The 16,563-nt window shown below is 37.8% G+C and overlaps 1 protein-coding gene across 2 annotated transcripts in view; it reads right to left on the reverse strand.

The window, feature by feature from the left end:
* LOC133587287 (6-phosphofructo-2-kinase/fructose-2,6-bisphosphatase 4-like) overlaps positions 1-16,563 on the reverse strand; it is a 39,214-nt gene that overhangs the window by 17,011 nt on the left and 5,640 nt on the right. Inside the window, exons 1-3 of one of the 2 annotated variants that reach the window (XM_061939820.2) lie at positions 8,045-9,281; positions 5,305-5,421; positions 2,443-2,539 (exon numbers count right to left, since the gene is read on the reverse strand). In XM_061939820.2, the coding sequence (XP_061795804.1) occupies positions 2,443-2,539; positions 5,305-5,421; positions 8,045-8,219 (389 nt within the window). In that variant the 5' untranslated portion in view covers positions 8,220-9,281. Of the gene's footprint in view, positions 1-2,442; positions 2,540-5,304; positions 5,422-8,044; positions 9,282-16,563 lie in introns of those variants that run through there. The other variant, XM_061939828.2, reaches the window with a different exon arrangement.

A 16,563-nucleotide genomic window follows, 5' to 3' on the forward strand; every position in this document is an offset into this window, starting at 1 on the left:
GTATGTCCTTAATATTTTTGCAGTGCTATTTCTGTTGAAAAGTTCAAATGATTACATTAGAGATGTGATGTGCCACTTTTCAAGTGTCTGATGGCTTCAATTAATTTTCATTAATTTTTCATATTTTGAATTCTTTTGAAAGGCTTACAAAAAAACTACATTTGAATTGTAATTCCATGCTATTGACAGGACTATTAATTTTAATGAAGTTAGCTTACCATGTTTACAGTATGATAATTGTGATAGAAATGTGAATTTTAGGCACAGAATATTTTTTACAATTGAACAAGGCAGTAGATTATACAAGCTTGGACAGAAAGTTAATAATGACACCAATTTTTTTTTAATGGAATTGTTTAGTACTGTTTTACCATTTGTTTACTGTAAAAAGTGTGTATACTGTTTATACTTTCAATTAACAAATTGAAGTCTTGTGAAAGGTTGACAGGATAACTGGCATTAACTGTCAAAATAATTTCAAACTATTGAAGTTAGCTTACAGAATAAACATGCCAATCAACCCATATGATTTTTGCTGTAATATTTTTGTTTTGAAAAGTCACTGTGACTGATAGAAAAGTGCTGTTTTTAGCAACATTTTAACCTGTCTGAATGCTAATAATCATTTTGCGTCGGGGGGCGAAGCCCTGAACCCTCCACCAGGACTTTGTCCTGGACCTACCGGGGCCTGCGGCCCTTGGACCCTGGCTACTAGGTTTTTCTGATTTCAAAAGTTGGCAGGTATGGTGAGGTTATAAAGCTTTTGCCTGTTAAAGAAAGGAGACTGATCCAATGCAGCACAGACTTTCGCGTGCCACGCTGTCACGACCCAGACGCACACCAGTGCGCAATCATATGGGAGCCGCGCTGAGCGCACCTCCAAGCGCGTCTCGCTGCCGGCGACGGCCAGGTATGGGCCCACGCTCCAGCGCCATCCATTTTCAGGGCTAGTTGATTCGGCAGGTGGGTTGTTACACACTCCTTAGCGGGTTCCGACTTCCATGGCCACCGTCCTGCTCTCTATATAAACCAGGGTGAGCCCCACCCCTTTCGTGAGCGCACTGCGCGCGGAGTGACCCCTGTTACGCGCCCCCGGCAACAGGGGTGGCGGGCAGGTAAGCTGCGCGGGCGGAGCGCGCGGAGTGACCCATGTTACGAGCCCCCGGCCACGGGGGTGGCGGGCAGGTAAGCTGCTTACCTGCTGCGCGTGACGCCGGCCGCGGCGAAGGCGGACGAGGCGGGGTGTCGGTGCGGTGGGCGCGGTAGTGACCCTGGACATGCGTCGGGCCCTTCTCGCGGATCGCCTCAGCTACGGCTCCCGGTGGGGCCCTCTCAGGGGAAGGGGCCTCGGTCCCGGACCCCGGCGAGGCGTCCCTTCTCCGCTCCGTAAAAGTGTCCATCTCTTTTCTTTTTTTTTCTTCTGTTGTGGCATATGCAGCAGGTGCCTGCTCGTTTTTCATATGTGGGTAACAACATTTAACTATGTATATATATTTCCGAATTGGTTTAACTGCCACCCGCAAAAAAAAAAAAAAAAAATATATATATCTAATTAATCCGCCCGACCGGACCCGCGCGCGGATAAAATCTTTTTTTTTTTTATTTCATCCGCCCGATCCGCGGATAATCCGCGGACTCCGCGGTTGTGCCCGCAAACCGCGCATCTCTAATATATATATATTTTTTATTTATTTTATTTTTACGCACTCAAATCATAATACGGACAGACAACTTAAAAGACACACACACACACACACACACACACACACACACACACACACACACACACACACACACACAAATTGGATTCTGCACACACAGATTGAGATACACGTTGGCAAATAAGTTTGCTACAATAACACTTCCATAAGAGCCGTGTCTATGAATGATCTCATTCATCAGGTCATAGTCATCTCAGGGCGTTCAATCAATCACAACTGGACTGTTTGGTTTGTCTTAGAAGACGTTTTGCTGCTCATCTGAGGAGACTCCATCAGTTCCCGCTCATAGACTTAGATTGGTCAGATCTAGTCCAAGCGGTTGGTGCCAAAACCCCAAATATTTATACTCCAAAAAAAGCGGCGAAACGTCCTCCAAGACAAACCAAACAGTCCAGTTGTGATCGATTAAACGTATTGAGATTCCATAAGAGCTCCTTTATTGCAAGATGTATGAACAGGAGATTTGCATTTATGCCAGCGGCTTTGTTAAAAGCAGGCTTCACTGCACACCTTAAAACAAAGCTCTGGCAACCATCCGTATGTCAGCTCCAGATGTGGGCGCTGTCATTATATTCTTCAGTGAAAATGCTAAGCTAGCATGATGCTGCAGTTAAAATGTGACTAATGATAGCACTTTAGCACACACAGCAATGCTAGTGTTGCTAATTGCTCAACGTTACGTTGTTGTATGTGACGGGTGTTGTTGGTGCAACGCGCTCACCGTCTGATTTTGACGCCTTCTTCATTATCGGGACTGAAAAACTCGAAGGACTTGTAGATCTTCACGCGCTCTCGGCGGTACTGACCCACGTTGAACTCTGGGACACATTGAAGACACAAATGATTCACTCTTGTTTATCACTGTTGATTGGTTCTGGGCCTGACTGTGGTGAAGAAGGAATTATTCATCATAAAATGTTCATAAATAGAGCATCAAATCTTTCTACATGTAGTTTTTAACATTGTGAGAACCACCTAGACATGAAATAACACATTTTAGTCACATTTACTCTCCTTTGATACATTACAGTAATCGGCCTGAAGATCAGCCTATCAGTGGCCACGATACTGAACATTGCTTTGGTCTCATCTGGAGGCCAACACTACTGTAGTATTCATATTTTGAATTATTACACAATATTTTTAAGCTGTATGCCAATAAAACAAGTAGACTATGCTTTGCAAAACAGCGATAGTGCAATAAACTGTGAGGGACGACTATTTCCATTTCAACCAAATCCAGAAATATTCGATTTAATTCACTGATCATAAAGATATTGTTTCATCCTGTATTTATTCATGCAACATACAAGTTCTATACTAATGCATTTTTGTTTATTCATCTTTTTATTTTAGTTGAAATCTGTAATTACTTTATTTTTTCCTCTCTATTACCTTCCCTATCTCTGCACAAGCTTTATTCTCTCATTTTTCTAATCCTATTAAAGCAATTATGCTATTTAGCTGTTATTTATGATGAAATTATGTATTTCAACAATTTCATTCATTCTTATTATTGACTTTTCACTATATATTCATTTCTACACATTGTACAACATTTGAACAAAGGAAGTGAAGAAAAGATCAATATTTGCTGAGACATGGACAAGGGTTAGAGTTAAATCAACTCTGCTTCTTCCTAATCCTTTTCAGACATGTTGAATGGTGCAGGTGGAACCATTCAGGCTGTCCCATACAACCTTTTACCTTACAAAATGATACAGGTATTGAAGCTGTGAGTATTGGCTGATATCGATACTAATCCAATGAGGTATCAGCAGGAAATATGCATAATTTTATTAGTAGTAGTGAGGAATGGTAAAAGAGGTTTGATGAAGTGAAATAAGTCAAACAGAACAAGGGTAGGTATGAAAAACACTAACTTATTTATTAATAACCATCGAGAATGGACTTATGCTGTCTTTAAAAGGGGTCATATTATGATTTTTTTAAAGATGGATGGATGGATGGATGGATAGATGGATAGATAGAACTTTATTGATTCCTTCAGGAGAGTTCCCTCAGGAAAATTAAAATTCCAGCAGCAGTGCACAGAATTGAGATATAATTTCAAAAGTAGATAATAAATAATGGGAGTATATGTTATTGTTTTGCATCCCCTGTCATCGTAGTACCCCCCCCCAAGAAAGGAGTTGTACAGTCTGATGGCGTGTGGGACAAAGGAGTTTTTGAGTCTATTAGTCCTGCACTTGGGATGAAGATTTTAGGTCCTATTTAAATTTAGGTGGATAGGTAATTGTTTTTTTGGCAACACCAAGTGGTCACAATCATTCATTAAGTTAAGCTCATGACGCAGTAAGTTGAATGATGCGGACCCGTTTGTTACTGGATACTTTCTAATACGCTTCTGCTTTGGAGACTTATAATATGCAACTATAATTATTTGATACTTGTTTATATTGACAAATACGCTATTTTAAACTGCAATATTGTTCAATTTTTATTATGTATGTCTTCCTTGTGTGCTATTGTGTGCTTAGCTGCTGTGGAGCCGCTAGGCCCTAATAGCCTAGAGCCTACCATGTTTACCTTTTCATACTTGCCAACCTTGACACCTCCGATTTCGGGAGGTGGGGGCGTGGTGGGGGGTGGGGCAGGGCGTGGTTAAGAGGGGAGGAGTATATTGACAGCTAGAATTCACCAAGTCAAGTATTTCATACATATATATACATATATATATATATATATATCTACATCCTGAAAATATGCAAACAAAACTGTGTTTAGATCATTGATAATTCAAACTTGCATAAATAAATCTTAAGGAATATAACATAACTTGGCTTCTGAGAGTTTCAAAAAGCAATGAATAAAATGCTAAAGTTGTTGATAAACAAGCAATTATTTTAATAATTAAATATGGTCATTTTAAATGAATTAATTTAAAATTAATTATTTCAAATATGTTTATTTTAATGTATAATTCTAATGCCTGGATGTAATAAGGAGTCAGAAAAAATACAAATAAAAATACAATTGATTTTGATGTTTTTAGCAAAATATAGTAAAAAATTTTTTTTGTTTTTGTTTGTTTTTTTAAATTAATAATTATATTTATTTTTAGGTAAGATAAACATAATAATACAATTTATCTCTAGTCTGGATAATGTATTTCTTGTCACCCTGTTGTCCTCCCGTCGTGAAAAAAGGCTGTCCTCACTCAGGTCCGCATGGAGCTGGAGGGGGCGTGGCCTCCAGCTCCGGCTGAAAATTGGGAGATTTTCGGGAGAGTATTTGTCCCGGGAGGTTTTTGGGAGAGGCGCTGAATTTCGGGAGTCTCCCAGAAAATTCGGCAGGGTTGGCAAGTATGCCTTTTGTAAGTGACTTGAAAAAAACACCAACTCTGTGTGCTAAATGAAGGACATTTAGATGTTAACTGGCTGTCCAGCTTTGCACAAGTAAACACGTGAAAGGACTGCTTGTATCGCACATTTGATACCATCCCATACTTTTTTTTTTTGCTAATATGGAATCCCTTCGTAATCACGTGATATTCGTATTTTCACTGTCAAGGGTAGTAAATATGAAATATTGAGTGTCAGACATTAGTGAGGTGGGATACCTTTGGTGGGCACTCCTATCCAGTTTAAGTAGCGTGTCAGCTTCTTGGAGATGTACGTCTTCCCTCTGGCTGGAAGTCCCACCGTCACGATGAGGGTGGGACAGTTGGTCATACAAACTGTGGGGAAAAGACACACATGGAGAGTCTTCACAATGTTATCTTACGTGGAACAAAGAAGAGGAAAAGAAGAAATGCCACGGTGGACATGGCAACTATAACAGGGGTTCGTAACCTTGTTGGAGGTAGCGAACCCCACCAGTTTCATATGCGCATTCACCCAACCCTTCTTTAGTGAAAAATGTAATGTTTTTTTTTTTTTTTTCAAATTCAAGACAAAGTTATATGTTTATGGTAACACTTTAGTATGGGGAACATATTCTAAGTAAATACTTAATTTAGAGTTATTTGGACACTAGGGGAACATATTCAAGTAACAAAGACTTAATTTAGAGTTATTTGGACACTAGGGTAACATATTCTAAGTAACAAAGACTTAATTTAGAGTTATTCGGTTAGGGTTAGGGTCAGGGTTAGAGGGTTAGGGTTATAATAAGGCCATGCCGAATAAGGCATTAATAAGTACTTAATAATGACTAGTTAAGAGCCAATATGTTACTAATTTGCATGTTAATAAGCAACTAATTAATGGTGAATATGTTCCCCATACTAAAGTGTTACCATGTTTTTATACTGGTGCACAAAATGAACCGTGCATGAACATCACCTTGTTCAAACAACAAAACCAACACAGTGCATAAACTCACAACAAATTACACACCTGCTAATCAGTCAGCTGTTGCCATATCTGTAATACGCCGATAGGGAGAAGTTTGTATTTACACGATGAGTCGGGTGTGTTTTGACCTCTGCCGAACCCCTGAGGCCGACTCACCGAACCCCTAGCCTAGGGTTTGATCGGACCCAGGTTAAGAACCACCGAACTAGAATAACAACAACAAAAAACACTGGAAAAGTTTTAAACAAATGAGAATAATTAAACAGTTTAATTTTTTTGGTCCAACAACAAACTAATTTCAGATATCACAACTAGCACACAGGCGGAAAGTCGGCGCCATCTCCTGGCACTCAAAAACGTTTTGCCATTTTTGGGGAATTTTGCCTGTCATTCCCAATGACTAAGTTGTTCTAAGGCTGCCATGATTAGTAGTTGTAGTTGAAGGCACTAGTTAACATTGCAATGCACTCTGTGTAATCAATGCGCGCGCCCAAAAATGTTACAGTACTGTGTAAAATTGCCAAAATACGTACAGTAAATATTACATGTTATTATGAATGTGGCAGTTACTACATTACATACACTTGTAAGCATGTGTACAAAACATTGTTGGAGGTTTTTAGAGCCCTTTAAAAGCAGAATTCATCTCATTAACTTAATTGTTAGCTGACTTTTGCTAGTGTTTATTTATGCATAAAAAAAGAAAAACATGTCTTCTTGTCTCCCATAGGGATTGTGAAGGATAGGCGAAATCCCCCCCCACCCCAAAAAAAATGCAGTTCCCTTTTAAGCTACATGAATAAATTTGATTATTTAGGATTAATAAAAACAGACTTTTTTTGTGGCTTCCTGCTTTGAAAATGTGCAGATTGTGAATGATTTATTTAGTTTAAATGGTATAGATGGAGTGTATTTTTTGGTTTGTGATCAAAATAAAGGATAAGAGAAAGAGATTGTTATTGCGGAAGAGTGATTGCAACAGAGTTGACTACGCTGCATGCGTGTGTCTCAGTCTTGAACATGAAGACACCAAAAGCAGGGTAAATCTGGACTACAACCTTTAAAAAGGGTCTTTTCAGTATTTTTTCCCCTACTTTTAAAACCCACATAAGATGTGGAATGAGGGTGGTTCTGTTTTGAAACATGTGCCCCCCCCCCCCATCTCCCGAATTCGGAGGTCTCAAGGTTGGCAAGTATGCTCGCGACCCCGAACGGGACAAGCGGTAGAAAATGGATGGACCAATGGTTGGGGACCACTGAACTATAGCACGTAAAATACTGGGATTAATACAAATTTAGAAGGAATGGATCAATAATTGTCCACATTGGCGTTTAAACATACCGGTCACATTTTGACATGAGAGCAAAGACCAGGCTCCAATCAAGAAGTTCTCAGAGGGAACTTAGAGAGCAGGTTGTGTAACAACGTTGGCCATTTTTAAAGTTAAAGTTAAAGTACCAATGATTGTCACACACACACAAGGTGTGGTGAAATTTGTTCTCTGCATTTGACCCATCACCCTTGATCACCCCCTGGGATGTGAGGGGAGCAGTGGGCAGCAGCTTTTTTTTAAAGTTAGGAGTAAAAGCAAAGGTCATTTTAGCTTCATCCTGACATTTCAATATCCCAAAGTGCTTGACAGCCATGTACGTGGGTCCTGTCAGCTTCTTCTCATTTAAAAAAAAAAAGAAAAAAAAAAGAGTGCTAGACTCGTTTCAATGGATTGGCGTGACCTCGCTGCAAAACAGGCAGAAGCTTGACTCAGCAGAAACACGGCCACCTGCAGAGAGCCATCCGCTCTGGCAGCAGTTGGCAGGAGTGGCGTCGAAACAGCCAAACACACACACACACACACGCACATAATGCATGTTAGTACTATGTGCAGCAGGTCACATGAGGGCCAAAGTAAGTTCCATCACTTCCTGCCTGAAGAAGGTTACAGTTTGAGCAAGACAAGCAAAGAAGACAAAAGTGATGCTGCACATCCATCTGCTGCATCTTACCGCGTCTCTGCACTATGTGGCCGCTTTTGCCAGGCAACCAGATCTTCCTCATGGGAGTCTGAGTCAGCTCCTGCGGGGAAGTGTCCGGCAAAAACTCCTCTTTGTCTAACATCCTTTTTACGCTGCCTGACTGTGGTGGAGAAGGTTGCTCCCGCAGTGGGGTCTGCAGTCTCATATCAGCTGAGGAACAGCAGATGGACGCTACCGTAATGGCAGCAAGAGTGCGCAGCAAGAATCAGGGGGCAAAACAAACATGAGCTCATGTCCAGTTTAAAGGCTTCTTCTGTCCTACCAAACATCGCCACCTTGTGTGCAACAACAAAATACACGTCTCTGTTTCAACTTCCATTTTTAAATGCATTTTTACCCATTTATATTGAAGTACCAGTAAATAAACAAGCGTATTCATACAAGTATTTGAATACATGTGGTCTATAAACAACTTATTACTTTTTTACAACTACATTCAAACTTGTTTTACCTTTTAATTCAATCAAAATATTTCTTTTTTCTGTGTGACAAACTCAAAAATGTTTGTTTGACCATGTGCATCTCTATCCTGCTTCAAACCTGCACTAAAACAACACCTCCAGGCAACTTCAACCCTTGACTAACACCCTCCCCCCTCCACATCCCACCTCCCCGGATTGTAAATAACAAATGTAAATAATCAAATGTATTTCTAATGTATATACTTGTTCTTATGCTATCTGAACTCACTATGTTCTCTGCTCGCTGTACATATCCTACCAAGTCAGACCTACACTGTTTCAATGATGCAATTGTTGATGACAATAGTGCTGATATCAACCAAACCCTCCTCATCCCACCCCGCGGATTGTAAACAATGTAAATAATTCAATGTATATACTCTGATGATTAACTTGTGTGATGACTGTATTATGATGATAGTATATATTTGTACCATGAATTGATTTACGTGGACTTAAACAAGTTGAAAAACTTATTCGGGTGTTACCATTTAGTGGTCAATTGTACGGAATATGTACTGAACTGTGCAATCTACTAATAAAAGTTTCAATCAATCAATCAAACCAGATTGACTATTTTATTGACACACATTATTACAAGATATGCTGTTAACGCTCATGTTGACAGACCTAGTTCAAAGGCAAACTCAATGAAAAATAATTTAATTTATAGAGCCATTGCTTATTAAAATAATTTACCACTCGATATTTGTCTGATTATTAAATCAGCCTTTAAAAAAAAAAAAAGAGTGCAAAGGTATTTACTGGAATAGCAATGACTATAGCTGAGGGAATAACCTTAAACTAAATTAATTTGTGTTATTTCATACTAGTGTTTATTTTTCATGTTGATGGAATTGAATCTTTTAAACATATAATACATATATTAATGAATTATACTATGAACTCATGTACAGTCTTGCAATGTTTTAAATTGATTTGTATTATGTAATGTAAGACTAGCTGACTGCTAATGGGGGTCCTTTTCAAATAAACAAATCGATTTATTTATGCACAAAAGCAAGCAAGAGGGCATTACCGTAAAACCAGGGGTAGTGAGCGAGAAACGCAAGAGAAAAAAAACGCACTCCTGCCATGCAAGGCGCGTGTACAGCGCGTGGAGCAGTGACCCCAGCCAATCAGAGAGCAGACCGGAAGCCCGGCAGCCAATGAGAAAGGTCGCTCACCACAACAACAAACGTGCTGCGCTGCTTTTGCGATAACAGCTGGTGGCAGAAGTCATGGTTTTTACCTCACAATCGGTCCTAAACTGCACTTAATTCTCCTTGCACAGTGTCAGGATCTTATCAAAGAACATTATGAAATATGAAGAAAACCATAGGTTGCCGTATTGTACACAATTACAAATAAAATCATTAAACTAAAAAAAAGTACTTCAAGGATTACCAAGCATTATTGTTTGACTTTTGAAGACAACAAATATCTATCCAAACGCTTATTTGAGCAGACTAAAAAAATACTAATAATAAAAAATAAAAAAAATAAAAAATAAAAATCACATGTAATGACACAAAGTGACCAGCAGGTGGAGCTGTGGAACCATGCAGTGAGGCAACGGACAATAAATCATCTGCACAACTATCAATGTTCAAGATAACCAGGTTTCAAGGTTGAGACACGCAATAGATGAAAAAACTGCATAACTAAAAAAAATATATATATATATAGTTTTTCCATGTCAATACCACTATGTAATTGTTTTAAAGATACAAACACAGATGTTTATGGGTGTGAGATGTTTGTCAAGGCTAATGCTTGCACAGACCTGTCAATCCTGTACGTGTGACGTGTGATTTATAGCCAATAAAGCAACATTTGTAATTGTCTTTTGGTGCATGCATTATGTTTAGGCTGACCATATTCTGAAATCCCAAGAAGAGGACACATATATGCGTGCCAAGGCGGGCAGCACGCCAAGACCGGGACGAGGTGGAAATTTGCCAGCGATACTCGAACTTGCTTTATAAATAATATATTTATTTAAATAAAGCATGTTTTCTCCTCTGTTGACAGCAGTGTTGGCGCTAGGAACTTTCAAAATGGGGTCCCAAAGTAAATTTTTGGGGTCCCACATTTTTGTAAGCGTTTTGAAAAAAAAAGATAAACGTATGCATTATCCTGTTATATCTAACTTTCTATATTGTGTTTTGGAAAAAAGTAGTCATAAACGTTAATTCATTAAAAAATAATTAATAAAAAAAAAAATTTAATTTTTTTTTTATACATATGTACATTCATTCACTTTCTTCTTTCCTTCATGGATCTGAACTTTACCGCTGCTGGTAGTTTTTTCTATGTTTTTGTTTAATAAGTTGTAGGTGTATTTATTTCAGTATAAAAGTGTAAAAAGTGTTTTGCTTGGGTCATGAAATGATGATAATGGTGTGCCAGGGCAGACATACATTTGATATTTAACGCTTAAATCTCTGGAGTCTACATGAACTTCAGATCTATCCCTCATTTCAAAATGTTTTAGTTTTTTTTAATGTTGTTTTTTTGTTTGTTTTTTTTCCGCCCTTTTTTGTCAAACAAAACTATGTTTTTAATGGCAAATACACAAAATATGCAAAATCTTCCACCAAAAACATTTTTCTTAGTGGAATATTTGATGTGAAGTAATGGGAACCTTGGATAGGTCAATAATTCATAATAACATTGATTTTGATTCAATATTATGTTTTGAGCAATGACAGTTTGAAAGAAAAAAAAACAGCTTTGTTTTATTAGTCAACATTGCAACTTTTTCTAAATTACATTTCACCTTCAAGCTTTTTTATTTCACTTTTGTTATGTTTTTGTTTATTTTAATAGTATTTTTAGAATGTGCCATGGGCCTTTAAAACATTAGCTGTGGGCCGCAAATGGCTTCGGGGGCACACTTTTGACACCCCTGCTATAGATAATAAAAAATTAAATCTGATAAATCTATGGATAACTCTCTCCCGAATGCTGCTGCGTGCGCACACCTTCACAATTTGTTTTGTTTTTAACCCCTTCTTAACCCTGAACGTACATTGAAAATACACGCAACCTTAACTTCAAATGCCGGACATTTGAGGCATTTAAGAAACTCCGCCCGGACAGCCCCGCAACAGAGGACATGTCCGGGGAAAAGAAGACGTATGGTCAGTCTACTTATGTTTAGTAAATAAGATGGCTTTAAATCAGAACTGTACTTTTCTGGAATTGTACCTATCATTCACAATCCCTATCTTTTTGTATGCATTCTAAAGTACGAGGTGGCTAACCATGCAACTGGTGGGATCTAATCTGCCCACAAAGACCTCTAAAAAAACATCCAAAAACCGCCAACAATACTGCTTTTACATCTCCTGACCTGAATATTAACCAAGTATTAGAAACATTGTTATTATAAGCGCCAAGGCAGACAAACTATTTTTAGCGGCGCCATGGTCACAGAGAGCCAACTAGCTTGTGCAGCTATTGAAATACTGAGCAGCTGCATCGCCTCTGTGTTGGTAAAAGTTAATTCTACATTATAAACCATGCCTCGGATTTGGATAGTAGAAGGTTGTGGCCATAAACCAAGAATTTGTCAACATTGACATTCAACATAGAATGTCATCCTGTCAATCCTGTCATTTTAATGTATAATGTGAATTAATGTGTAACTGTAAATTAGCCAGGACTCCATTGGAAAAGAGGTTCTTAATCTCAATGGGATTTTTACCTGGTTAAATTAAAGTTAAATAAAAAAATAAAAGACACAAAGAGACGCTTGTTTGTGTCACTTTTTTATTTTACCTGAAGCTGGATTATGATTAATTCTTCATCTAAAAAATTGAGAGCAGACATTGTATAGTAAGTGATTGGTAGTTTGTATTTCTTGTTTAGCACTTAGCAATAGTGCTACTTGTTGAATGTGCATATGACTCAGCTTCTAAAACATGTAGCACATCCTCCTTATATTCAGGCTCAAAAAAGGTTCTGGATGAGCATTTGTTCCAAAGAAGTCGTCGCTCATGAAGTCTGTCATGATTGTTGTTGACGGAAAAAGCAAATGCTGTGATGCGTCTGAAATGAACGCACTTTGGTATGTTTAAAATGACCAAAATATATAAATATTACATGTTATGAATATGCCTGTTACATTACTTAATTCCTTAAACGTTGTTGGTTTTTTAGAGCACTTTCTAGGCGAAATAGAGCGAATCACATTGGTTACATTGCTAGCTGACTTTTGCTAGCTTTTATTTACGAGTTAGAATGCCTAAAAAAAAAGAAAAGCCGGTGTGCTTGTCTTACATATGGATTGTGAATGATATACAGAATTAAAAAAAGGTGCAGTTCCCCTTTAAATGATTGACAACCCCCCAGGAGTGGATCCAGATTATTTTGAGGTGGGGTACAACCATTAAAAAAGCAGCAAAAACAAAGGAAAGCGCCATCTCCTATATGTTAATTACAATGACTTTTCATAAATCATACAGAAGACAGTGGTTGTGTTTAAAATGACTGAACATTTTCCAACCAACTATGTTGATGGACATGTCCTTATTTTTTGACATTCCGTTAAAGCTGTTCTTAGCAGGAGCAACACTATTTATGACACTGTCCATTTTTCACTGACACCTACCAAACTTGAAAAAAACTGAAATATTATTACATTAAATAAGTACCACTTCCATCAAACAAAAGCCACTTTGGTATATTTTTAATATTGTTTAAAGGCTTTAAAAATGCATACATAAAAGACAACGCTTGGGTTCTTAGTTAAATAGCATCAACATTTCAGTTTCTTCTCGTTGCATTGTGCCTTCTTCCCATTTTTGCTGGGTTCTTTTTGTTTAATTTCTTGTTAGCTTCTTTGTCACAAGACAAGTCAAAGCTCTCTTCATTGTCGATTTTTCAACATGTGCTGGACATACAGGGAAATCCAAAACAGGTTTGTCTGTGAACCACGGTGTGAGCTTACTGAAAAATAAATGAAATAACACCTTTGTAACTTTGAGTGGTAAAACATATTACAAAATAAACAACATATGTGCATTCAGAGTGGAGTACTTCAATTATGAGTGTGTAGTATTTAGTTACGGCAATATAACTAACAAATATGTCATCTGGATTCAAAGTTAAGATGGAAACTACAGCTCCAAATTTCAATAATAAACATGGATAAATATAAAAAAGTTATTTTCTCCTGTCAAGTCTTGTTTTCTATTATTTCAGGTTAATAGGAGATACTTTGGCAAAAAAAAGTAAAATACTTACCGTATTTTTCGGACTATAAGTCGCTCCGGAGAATAAGTCGCACCGGCCGAAAATGCATAATAAAGAAGGAAAAAAACATATCAGTCGCACTGCAGTATAAGTCGCATTTTTTGGGGAAATGTATTTGATAAAAGCCAACACCAAGAATAGACATTTGAAAGGCAATTTAAAATAAATAAAGAATAGTGAACAACAGGCTGAATAAGTGTACGTTATATGAGGCATAAATAACCAACTGAGAACGTGCCTGGTATGTTAACGTAACATATTATGGTAAGAGTCATTCAAATAACTATAACATATAGAACATGCTATACGTTTACCAAACAATCTGTCACTCCTAATCGCTAAATCCCATGAAATCTTATACGTCTAGTCTCTTACGTGAATGAGCTAAATAATATTATTTGATATTTTACGCTAATGTGTTAATAATTTCACACATAAGTCGTCCTGAGTATAAGTCGCACCCCCGGCCAAACTATGAAAAAAAACTGTGATTTATAGTCCAAAAAATAATGTATATTTTGTACATGTATGGAAGAAAAGTAGTTGACATTTGGGCAGAAAATTGGGCAATAACAATAACACTTCCTTATCTTGCACTAACGAGTTACGATGAGCAAGGTGCATTCACAATCTCCCGGATTTATGAGCGTCAAACATTACAAAACAAGCAAGACGTTGTTCACACATTCTCTATGTTCTGTATTGCTGCTGTGAGTATGACAGTTTATTGTAGATTGTATTTCTTATTTTTGAATGTACTACTTAGTTATCATTAAAGTATTTACATTATTTGTCAGTTCAACTTTTTCATTTATTTGAGTACTAGCTCGGGCACCGTTTTACAAGTACCAATTTGGTACTAGTATGGTGTAAAGTGTAGAGCAGGGGTCCGCAGACGTACTTCAGGGGGGGCCGTGAAATTTTTGGTATATTTCCCACAAATGTAAATGTCTTAAATACACATGGACATTGAGCCCAACACAATGTGAATACATACTAACATAAACCATCAGTGTGGGGGTCCTTGGGATGGAGAACGTTGAAGATCCATGGTGTAAACCAGGGGTCTACAAACTTTTTTAGGGCTGCAACAAATAATCGTTTGAATCGATTAAAATAGATTATAAAAATAGTTGCCGATTAATTTAGTCCTCGATTCATTGGATCTATGCTATTGGCATGCGCAGGGGCTACTTTTCTTTTCTTTTCTTTTTTTAATAAACCTTTATTTATAAACTGCAACATTTACAAACAGCTGAGAAACAATAATCGAAATAAGTATGGTGCCAGTGTGCTGTTTTTTCTTCTTCAATAAAATACTGGAAAGGATAGAAATGTAGTTTGTCTCTTTTATCCGATTAGTAATCGATTAATCGAAGTAATAATCGACAGATTAATCGATTATCAAATTAGTTGTTAGTTGCAGCCCTAAACTTTTTGACTCGGGGGCCGCATTGGGTTAAAACAATGTGACCGGGCTGTAAAATAAAAAAATAAAAAATAAATAAATATATACACATATATACACACATATATATATATATATATATATATATATATATATATACATATACATATATACACATACACATATATACACACACACACACACACACACACACACACACACACACACATTAGGGATGTCCGATCATATCGGACTGCCGATATTATCGGCCGATAAATGCTTTAAAATGTAATATCGGAAATTATCGGTATCGGTTTCAAAAAGTAAAATTTATGACTTTTTAAAACGCCGCTGTGTACACGGACGTAGTACAGAGCGTGCCGGCCCAATCACATAATATCTACGGCTTTTCACACACATAAGTGAATGCCAATCATACAGGTCACACTGAGGGTGGCCGTATAAACAACTTTAACACTGTTACAAATATGCGCCACACTGTGAACCCACACCAAACAAGAATGACAAACACATTTCGGGAGAACATCCGCACCGTAACACAACATAAACACAACAGAACAAATACCCAGAACCCCTTGCAGCACTAACTCTTCCGGGACGCTACAATATACACCCCCGCTAACCCCCAATGCATTTTTAGACAATGTGATTTGCTTGAACAGCTAGGAGACACCGAGAGTAACTAGTGGTAGAAAATGGATTAGAAAGGACAGATTTAAAAAATAATAATAATTAAAAATTATTTTATTTTATTGTTATTTTTATAAACTTTGGACTTGCCGTGGGCCGTAGTTTGGGGACCCCTGGTGTAAACAATACCCACTCCTAGTAGCGAGGTCAACCTGATATTTCATGGTTTGGCAGTTTTGTATTCATGCATTTTAACGGTCTTATTGTTGCCCATTGTCGCTGTTTGTTTTGCATTTTGCACTGTTTGCCTTTTTTTGCACAGTGGGTACTGAGCGCCACACCTGTTTTGTTGTTGCGATGCACAATGACAATAAAAGCTACTCTTTTGTGAAATGCAACAAAATGAGTACCCGGAGAGCAGCAAAGCGTGGAAAAAGCATACAAGGTAAAAAAAAAAAAAAAAAAGCGTGTTGTCAGGTCTGTGATTGTGTTGACCATATTTGGTTGTCTATTAAAGGTTTATTGGAAGAGGGGCCTTTTTTGTGAGGTGCTCAGTGGCCTTGTGGTTAGAGTGGTAGGTCGTGAGTTCAAACCCCAGCCGAGTCATACCAAAGACTAATGGGACCCATTACCTCCCTGCCTGGCACTCAGCATCAAGGGTTGGAATTGGGGGTTAAATCAACAAAAATGATTCCCGAGCACGGCCA

The sequence above is a fragment of the Nerophis lumbriciformis genome, linkage group LG03, assembly GCF_033978685.3.
Source record: "Nerophis lumbriciformis linkage group LG03, RoL_Nlum_v2.1, whole genome shotgun sequence".
NCBI classification, from domain to species: domain Eukaryota; kingdom Metazoa; phylum Chordata; class Actinopteri; order Syngnathiformes; family Syngnathidae; genus Nerophis; species Nerophis lumbriciformis.